This window comes from Penaeus japonicus, unplaced genomic scaffold, assembly GCF_977035675.1.
Source record: "Penaeus japonicus unplaced genomic scaffold, GWHDUDI00000001_assembly GWHDUDI00000004, whole genome shotgun sequence".
Taxonomy (NCBI): domain Eukaryota; kingdom Metazoa; phylum Arthropoda; class Malacostraca; order Decapoda; family Penaeidae; genus Penaeus; species Penaeus japonicus.
Genome location: NW_028234406.1, coordinates 39,167,567 through 39,177,566, shown reverse-complemented (window position 1 = coordinate 39,177,566; position 10,000 = coordinate 39,167,567). Strand labels below are relative to the sequence as shown.

General features: G+C 46.2%; 1 protein-coding gene across 1 annotated transcript in view; it reads right to left on the bottom strand.

Moving 5' to 3' along the window:
- LOC122252858 (uncharacterized) overlaps window positions 1–10,000 on the bottom strand; it is an 18,352-nt gene that overhangs the window by 1,070 nt on the left and 7,282 nt on the right. The window contains exons 2-6 of the mRNA XM_043015752.2: window positions 2,363–10,000; window positions 1,949–2,074; window positions 1,627–1,740; window positions 1,194–1,461; window positions 1–836 (exon numbers count right to left, since the gene is read on the bottom strand). The exon at window positions 1–836 is cut by the window's left edge and continues 1,070 nt beyond it; the exon at window positions 2,363–10,000 is cut by the window's right edge and continues 1,464 nt beyond it. Coding sequence (XP_042871686.2) covers window positions 64–836; window positions 1,194–1,461; window positions 1,627–1,740; window positions 1,949–2,074; window positions 2,363–10,000 — 8,919 coding nt within the window. The 3' untranslated portion in view covers window positions 1–63. The remainder of the gene's footprint in view (window positions 837–1,193; window positions 1,462–1,626; window positions 1,741–1,948; window positions 2,075–2,362) is intronic.

Below are 10,000 nucleotides of genomic sequence, written 5' to 3'. Positions count from 1 at the left end.
TTCCTTATAAAATGTCTAAAGCAATATTGATCTCATCTCTATTCACATACATACAGCATCAAACTAAAGTTTTACAGTTTCAATACCCAATAATTTCTCTAAAGAAGGTGTAATCTTTACAAGGACCATTGAGGAGCAATCATCAACAAGTGCACGGCTGCAGGACCCTACTATGCAACAGTGCACGCGTTTCTCAAATTCCTCTGGACTCAGTTCTAATGTTTCAATAGTCTTTGCTGCAATTATAAGTTGTTCTTGAGTCACTTTCAGGTGCTTCATGAGTTCCAACAACAGCAAATACTTGTGTGGTTGCCCTTCCACTTCATAAACATCTAGTAAGGGTGACTCACATATTTCAAATACAACCTGCAAGTCCCATCCATCTTCTATATCAGAATCTTCCTTATGTTCACTAATTTTTCCATCCTCCTCCTTACAGACTGCCTCACTGGACGACACTTTCTTTTCAGATGACTGTTCCACTGTCATGTTGGTTTCACTCTCTAATTTAACCTCCACAGATTTTGGCTCTTCCTTAATAGTGCTCTTCTCTTTGACTGCCTCACCACTACTGACACTTGGCTCTTTATCTGACAAACTTTGTACACTCTTTCCATCCAATACATGTGACAATGCATCTTCTTTGTCTGCTTTCTCTTTTTCCAACTTCTGACCTTTATCAACTTCATCCACTGCCACATTCTTTGGGACGACTGAATCTGATGTTGCCTTCAAGTCAGTATCTTGGCTTGTCTCCACACTGTCTCCTGAGGTTGCTTTGTTGCAAGAAGGTACTGGTATCATGCCAAATATGTCACATCCTTGTTCTTCTGGATCTGTTTGGGAATATAAAAATATCTTAGGTCTTTGAATCTCAAACTAAATAAGTCCTACTTACATATAATACATGTACACACTCAAACTCACACTCACTCTCTCACTCTCACTCTCACTCTCTCTCACTCTCACTCTCACTCTCACTCTCACTCTCACTCTCACTCTCACTCTCTCTCTCTCTCTCTCTCTCTCTCTCTCACTAGACAAATATAGTTTGGCAAAATGATTTTCTACAAAATGTTTAAAAAATTCATACAATGACATGAACTTCCACATCTGGTTAACTAACTTTTTACAGTAGCTATATACCAAACAGTGAACAGTATATAATCATGACCAATACACTGTACACTTACCACTAAACCGTGCAGGACCAGCAAAGTGCCACATTTCGCCATCATGACCCTTGAGATCTGCGAGGAAGCCTTCAAGGAGCTGCGTGCACTGGAGATCGGCACACAGGTCAAGACAGGTCTGTCCTGCATAGGTTGTGAGCATTGGGTCAGCACCATAGGCAAGCAGTAGGCGAGCAAGTTCTGCATGGCCATTTTCGACAGCTTCATGCAGCGGACGCATTCCTTTGTATCCCGGAGCATTAACATGGGCACCGTGGGAGCACAGAACCTGCCAGAAAAGTTTTATTGTTAATATCTAATTCTATCTGAAATCTTTTAAAGGGCTAAGGTTTTTTTTTATGAGATTATAGTGTTTGTTTTGTTCCTTTTTTATTATACCTTATACACTTATTTCTGTATCAATAAATGGCTAGTTTTTTTTGTTATTATTTACCTGTGCAATATCCAAATGGCCTCGATTGCAAGCTTCATGGAGAGGTGTGTATCCAGCATTATCTCGTACATTAATGTCAAAATCTGGACTTTCAGCACAGTACACGACCACATCCTGAGGAAGAAAGAGATATTAATTAAATCAATATTACAGGAATATAGATACATCATATCAGGTTAATAAAACTTTTTGAAATAAAAAGGATTATGTACTAGTAAGATCCTAATGCTTTAAAGACTACATTTCTGAATTAAATAATTTTCTAATCCTAAAACACAGGAAATAACAATACAGAACTTTTTAAAAATAACACTTTACTTACATGATATTGAAGCCTAGCAGCCTTGTGTAACACAGTTTCTCCAAGACCTTTGTTAACAACCCAGCTTCGAACTTCAGCTGCAACATCACGACTCTCCTCTGGCCAATTCACATGCTTTCTAACAGGCTGTTGGAGTATAAAAGGAACAACAATTAATCCCTGCTTGGTATTGCAAAGCACTTTCATCAATATCCTGAAATGTGTCACGCCATAATCACTGCTAACTTTCACTTGACAAATTATCAGAAAATCTGACTCGGTCTCTACTTGAATAATAATTACATATCTTAAAGTGCACCTTTTTTAATATATTCTTAGTACTATTTCTGATCCTTTTACAATGCATTAAACTGTAAGAACTAATATTATGATATACTTTACAACTCTAATTCTTGAAAACAAAAGATATCTTACCAAGCGCTTCCTAGATGGTGTTGCTTCGTCATCGGGCTTGACCTTTTTCTTCTTACGGATGTAATCAAAACCACTTCTGAACTTGCGGAATTTCCGCCGTGCTTTCTTGGTCACACTTGGAGCCGATGATTCTCCAAGGACAGACTCCGAACGCTCACTGCGAAGTTCTGAGTCATCATCCTCATCCCCAGGGGCCTGCATTGAGCCACCAGGAGTGCTAGCTCTGCTTACAGGCACAGGAGAACTCTCATCTTTTGCCTTCCCTTCATCCTTCTTTCCCCCCTTCTTTAATAGTGTTTTCTTGGCTTTCTTTAGCTCTGCCTTTTTCAGTAGATGAGGAGGAATATCTGCACCAAAGACAGATCTGACAGTGGCAGCATCCTGAATCTGCTTGGTCTTAGTGCGTGTCCTAGACTGATAAAGTATTTGGGTGAACTCATTAATGCCATTCTTGGTGACAACTACCTCAAAGTTATCCCTATAATTACTAACTGTTTCTTTTCTGAAAAATGTAGCAATTTTCATCTCATTCGGTTCCATATTTTCAAGCTCCTTCTCTGTTGTAGGCATGCCAGGAGTTGGCAGGAGCTGAGGTTTGTTTGTAGCCTCAAGAATATTCCGAGGTTTACCGAGGCACAAAGTGTTGAGCTTCTTGTCATTGTATTTCCGCCCAATCTTTTTCAGCAGACTACTAGCAATGGATCTTCTTGAGACAGGAACACTATCAGAGGCTGGCAGATCAGTTCTGATGCTTGCAAGGGAATCCAGGTCTGAATCATCACTCGCTAACATGGAGGGAGCAACTGAAGGTGTTGGAGTCAGCCCCGTTGGGACTCGCTGCGCTCCATATGCCGGGAATGGTCCCAGATTAAATTTCTTAGAGCCAAGGCTACCTTTTGACATCATATCATTGCCAGAATCTGCCAAAACCTTTTCAAAGAATCTCTGCATAACACTACTTATCTCTGGTCTAGATGCTACTTTAAGTTTGTCATCTTCGGCTACTGCCATGCTTGTCTTTATTATCCCCGACTTACTTCTTGTATTCTTAGCTGGGGAAGATGATCCTTGCCTTGATGGAGAATCCTTTCCTGTGTCACGGTCACGCCCCTTCCTGGAAGTTCCTTTGGACGAACTGGTTTCTTGGTGCTTGACAGAGAGGCACAACTTCTTTGGAAGTCTGGCTGTAAGTTCCTTATACTTCTTTACATCTGTCTGCCATCCATGTAAGAAATCATCTCCAACTCCAAACTGTGGTTTCTTCCAGTTATTCCTAAAGCCCATTTCCTGTAGATTACCAAGTTGCTTTTTGATGTCATTGTTAACCTCACCAAACCATGATTTCATTTCTAACACATCCTCTCTGTTTAGCTCTTCATTGCGCATCTTGTTAAGCTTCTCAATGACTGAATCTCCTTCAAAGTTTGACTCCAATTCCTCACTTAGCTCTAACATATCCTCTTCTGCTTGCGTTTCTGCTTCCTTTGCTTCATTTTCTGCATCTGCCTTTACGCTACACTCGGCTTTTTGGTCTTCGTCCCCTTTATTACTAACTTTCTCCTCTTCTGGCTCCTTAGTTTCCTTCTTTGAATCCTCATCTGAATCATCACTATCCACAATCAAGCTACTCTTTGCATGATTCTTATTCTTTGCAGGAAGTTCCGAGTCTTCACTGGAATCCTCCAAAATCTTTCTACCTTTTTTGATGTTACCTTTCTTCCTTTGATCCACATCCTTCTTTGTTTGGCTATCATTTTCTTCATCCGAGTCTGAAGATGAGCTTACACTAGAAGATTCTTTTCTTCTCTTTCTATTCTTTGATTCCTGCTGTTTCTTCTTCATCCCTCTCGTCTTTCTTGGCAAGGCTTTTTCATCCTCTGATTCATCGTCAGAATCTTCTCTCTGACGGTTCTTCTTTTTCCTATTAGGAGCACGCCCCTTCTTCCTACCTCTTCTGGTCGACACAAATTCTTCCTCTGATTCTGACTTATTCTTTCTCTTTCCTCTTCTCGTCTTTAGGGACACTTCTTCTGAATCGCTGGAATCTTGCTTCTTTTTCCTCTTCCTATTTCTCTGGACAGGTTTATAAGAGTCCTCATCACTTGATGATTTTCTGCGACGCCTTGTTCTTCTCCTTGGTATGATCTCTTCCTCAGAGTCACTGCTATCACTGTCCCACTTTCTTCCTCGCCTCTTTGGTTTCTTTCTTCCAACATCACTGTCTGAATCCTGCTTTCCTTTTCGTCGAGGTCTAACCAGCTCTTCTGACTCAGAATCATCACTATCAGAATCATCAGAACTTAAGCTTGAGCTACTATCACTCTCACTACTACTGCTTACAGAATAATCAGAATCCTGTCTATTATTTGGTTTATTCTCTTTATTCTTTCCACGTCCACCACTTTTTCTTCTGTCACTATCTTTCCTGCCACTTTCACTACCACTGCTTGAATCACCTCTGGGTTTCTTAGTATGACCCCGCTTCTTGTCCTTTGATCTTATTTCACGTTTCAGTTCTTCTTCAAAATCACTGGCATCTTCATCTGGAATCATTTCAGTAGCACTTTCATCAGAATGCGAGGCATAGGTGAGAATCACACGTTCCACTTTCTTATCCTTAATACTTTTGAACTTGCCGCGGAACTTTACTGGAGGCTCAGGTTCACTTTCATCTTCTTCCTCAACAATGGCAGTAGGTGGAGGTGCAATCAGATCATTATCTATAGCATGCTGGATCTGCACCTTTTGCAAGTACCGTGCTCCAAGCGTTTTACTTTTCCTGCTTGTAACACCTTCAGGATTTGATGCCAAGTCCTCTAAGAGCTTGTCAAATCCAGAGGCCCATTCGTCCTTCTCTTCTGGAACCTCTTCTTTCTTTGGTACAGGAGATTCTGTTACAGTTTCTTTCTTCACAACCAGAGACTCAGTGCTTTCAGTTCTGTTTAGTTTCTTGTGAAGTTTGTCAGCCAAAGCAGCCTTGCCAGGTTCCATCTTATTGCCTACCTGATTTTGATCTGTTTTGTGAGCATCTTCCTCCTTGAATTCAAATACTGCAGCCATCTTTGGTCCTTCTTGGCTATTTGAAATGTGTGGCTGGTGTACAGGTCTTGAGCTGCTGTAAGGTACTTGGTCACCTGTATGCTGTACCTGTGAAGTGTTGTGCACACCAGGTTGATAATTTGGCCATGGTTCTGTGTTCACTTTCAACTTTCCACTCTCAGCATTTCTGGGATCAAAAGATTTTTGTTCCCCCTTTGTACGTATCCGTGAAGGATCAATATCTTGAGGTGCCCTTGCTTTAGTAGATGCTGCTGATGTCTGTGGGGGACTTGCAAGTGCTGGGCCCCTAACTGACCCTAAGTCATGACCTGGGCTAATGTGGTGAGAAGGATAAGGATACACAGGGTAACGTGCCCCACTGCCAGCCCCTTCAGTCTTCACAGCTGGATGAGGAAGTTGTGGTGGTTGGTAATGAGGTTGCTGAGGGTGTGGGGGGTAAGCTTGAGCATGAGGCTGAGAAGGATGGGGTAGTCGAGGATGAGATCCATGAGGCTGGGAATTATGCTGACTAACCGCAGGGTGGGATGGGTGGGGAGGATACATACCCGCATGTGGCATGTGGGAATGAGGATGGCGAACTTGGGGTACATGCATATGTGACGGGTGTGGGTGGGGTAAGTGTCCCTGGGTAGGGTGGCTCCGAGGGGGAGGAGCATGAGAAGAATGACTTGGGGACTGAGGTGGCTGACCAGGAGGATGGTGAGGATAAGATGGATGGGGCTGGGAGGACTGATGGGGTACAGGTGGATGGCTTTGTGAAGGATGTGAATGTGGGTGGCTTTGAGGGGGATAGGCCTGAGATGGGTGAGGATGTGAGTAGTAGGGTTGTGAAGGATAATGAGGATACGGTTGGGAAGGATGTGACTGAGTTGATGGGGGCAGAGGGTGGGTTGGCGGATGCTGGATATGGGTTGGAGGGTGAGTTGGAGGATGAGTCTGTAAAGGTGGAAGGTGAGGCTGTGCCTGCGTTGGAGGATGATGAGGTTTACTTTGAAGGGAATGCAACTGAGATGATGAAGGATGAGGATGGGATGGATGAGGATGATGATGCTGTGCAGGATGAGGATGTGTAGAGGGTGCTGCATGAGGATGAGACTGTGTGGGAGGGGGAGCTGGTTGTGTGGGGTGATGATGATGCTGAGCTGAGGGAGGATGATGCTGTGCAGGTGGATGCTGTGCTGAGGGAGGATGATGCTGTGCAGGTGGATGCTGTGCTGAGGGAGGAGGATGCTGTGCTGGAGTCGGAGGATGTTGTGCTGGATGAGGGGGATGTTGTGCTGGTGGAGGATGATGCTGTGCTGGGGGAGTAGGGCGCTGTGGTGATGGTGGAGGATGCTGTGCTGGAGGTGGGGGATGATGTGTTGATGAAGGAGGATGTTGTGCTGTGGGGGGAGGATGCTGAGCTGAGGAAGAAGGATGCTGAGTTGGAGGTGGATGTTGTGCTGAGGGAGGAGGGTGCTGTGATGGGTGAGGATGCTGTGCTGGAGGAGGATGCTGTGCTGAGGAAGGAGGATGCTGTGCTGAGGGAGGAGCATGCTGTGCTGAGGGAGGAGCATGCTGTGCTGAGGAAGGAGGATGCTGTGCTGAGGAAGGAGGATGCTGTACTGAAGAAGGAGGATGCTGTGATGAAGGAGGATGCTGTGCTGAGGAAGGAGGATGCTGTGATGAAGGAGGAGGATGCTGTGCTGAAGAAGGAGGATGCTGTGATGAAGGAGGAGGATGCTGTGCTGAGGAAGGAGGATGCTGTGATGAAGGAGGAGGATGCTGTGCTGAAGAAGGTGGATGTTGTGCTGAGGGAGGATGCTGTGATGAAGGAGGAGGATGCTGTACTGAAGGAGGATGAGACATTGTTGTAGAAGGGTGAGACTGAGGTGCTGGTGGATGAGACTGTGTTGAGGGAGCAGGAAGCTGGGTAGCTGGAGGATGTGACTGTGTTGTATGGGAGGTTAGAGGAGGTGGATGCTGTGTGGGAGGCTGTGCTTCTGGAGGATGCTGTGACTGGGGAGCATGTGGCTGGCTTGCAGTTCCATGAGGCTGGGCAGCAGTAGGAGGAGGATGAGGCTGGGAAGAAGGATGTACAGGCTGAGATGGAGGCTGCTGACTCGGATGAGGAGGATTAGAATGTGCTGAAGGAGGAGCCTGAGTGGATGGGGTGGGAGGTTGGGTTGAAGGAGGACGAGACTGAGAGGAAGGTGAAGCAGCCTTGGAGGAAGGAGGGAGAGTTGGGGGAGCTTGTGATGAATGAGGAGTAGACTGAGTTGAAGGAGAGGTAGACTGTGATGCAGGAGGATGAGCAGCTTGTGATGAAGGAGGACGCGACTGGACTGCAGGCGGATGAGACTGGCTTGAAGATGGTGGACGAGGAGGCTGCGTGGGAGTGGGAGGTTGACTGGGGTGTGGGTGGGGTGGATGGGAATTGCTGGCAGGATGATGGGATGCCTGCGATGGGTGGGGCTGGGAGGAATAAGCTTGGGACGGGTGTGGGTAAGATGTATGGTGTGGGAGAGGATGTGACTGGGAGGGCTGAGGCTGGGAAGGATGAGCATTTGATGGATGGTGAGAGGAGGGATGAGGCTGGGAGGAATGAGATGCTGTTGGATGATGCTGGGATGATGGTGGAGGAGGGTAAGGCTGAGATGGATGAGACGACAAAGGATAAGGCTGGGGAGGAGGAGGATATGGCTGGGATGGGTAGTGGGCAGGAGGATATGGATGAGAAGGATGGTGTGGGTGGGGATAGGGCTGGGAAGCATGGTGTGGGGCATACGACTGGGAGGGGTGATGAGAGTGAGAGGGATGGGGAGGAGGAGGAGGAGGAGGGTGCAGCTGTGACTGACGAGGTTGTGGATGATGGGGGTCTAGGGAGGAATGACCTTGTTTTCCCTGGTTGTCAGCAGATGAAGTTGGGTGAGGCTGGGTAGGGTGGGCATGATGGGGCGGATACACAGGGGTGGGATGGGCTGACTGTCTGGAAGAAGACTGAGGAGGATGTGATGCGAGACCTTGGGGTGTATGCGGCAGCTGAGGCGTAGCTGAGGATGGCCGAGAGGAGGGCGGCGTGGTGTGAGCCGAATGACTCTGAGGACCTGAATAAGGACTAGGAGGTAGAGTTGCTGGGTAATTATGTGAATGCTGACTAACAGAGACAGAGGGTGGACGCTGCGAGTGATGGGGAGAATATTGTGAGGGGACTCGTCCCTGGTGGGAAGCATGGGGGGAAACAGTTGAATGGGGAGATGCAGCAGGATGGGGAGATGCTGAGGGATGTGGAGAAGCCGAGGGATGGGGAGACATGGATGGGTGAGGAGAAACTGAAGGGTGGGGAGATATCTGACTCTGTCTCTTGCTGGAATAAACTGCATGGGGCGTTTCACTACGTTGTTGTTGGTGAGCATAGGCATATGCTTGATGGGCAGCCTGTTGAGGTGTTAGATGTGGATTTGGGATACCAGATGCTGATCCTGATTTTGAATTCTGTGGTAAGCTGAATGGTGGGTACTGTGAAGCTGAACGTTGCTGCTTCTGCTGCTGGTGTTGGTGGTATTGAGCAGCAACACTCTGAGAATAACTATGACTGCTTGGATATGGATAATGATGAGACTGAGAAACCACAGGTGCATGTGGCGGGTCCAGTGAATGACTACTGCTGGAAGTTGCAGGGGCCTGTAGTGTTCTTGTCGTTGTTGTCTGCAAGTATGGCTGATGTATTTTCGGATGGGATGGCTGAGCTGCATTAACCTGGTGGTGTGCAGAAGAGGTGGGGTGTCCTGCTTGGGAATAATGGATCTGAGGTAGCCTTGTATCAGGTGGTCGTCCATAGGAGGAATACGGATGAGGAGCTTGAGCTGGAGAGACTCTAGAACCTTGCTGAGGTAAGGTTGTGGGGACGGAAGTTGGTACAGAGTGTTGTTGCCCTGGAATATATTTTGGCCGGTCAATAGATAAACTATCAGACTTCGAGTGTTCTGAGGTTGGCACCCATGCTCTATATTGGTCAAAAGGTATTTTGCCATCTGGATGTTTAGAATACAGGTACTTAGAATCAAGGTCTCTTTTCTCTAAGCTTAAATCTCTCCTTTCATGACTTGGATCTCCTCTGTCTGTGCTTGAATTTCTTCTCTCAATGCCCAAATCTCTCCTTTCTAAACTTGAATCTCTTCGTTCAACACTCAGCTCTCTTCTTTCCATCACTAAGTCTCTTCTCTCTAGATTCAATCCAATTCTTTCACTTTCTTTCAGGTCTATAGAAGACTCTCTCCTTTCTCTTCTCTCCAGACTTGAATCCCTCCAATCATTATTTGTGTCCTTCCTCTCTGCACTATGTTTTCTTTCGTAACTAATCTCATGGCCATATCTCCCGTCATGCTCAGTGTTAAGAGTGGCAGCTACAAGAAGATGCAAACCACGATTCAGGTCTTCTTTGGGGGCACCATACATGGCCTTCTCTCTTGGATGAAGGGATAAATGACTTTCAGGTATGTGCCGGGCTGGAGTCGGCGATTTGTTTGGAGGAGTGTGACTTAACTTCGGCAACTTTACAAAGTGGTCTAAGTACAGAGGGTCTCCCGGTCGCTTTGA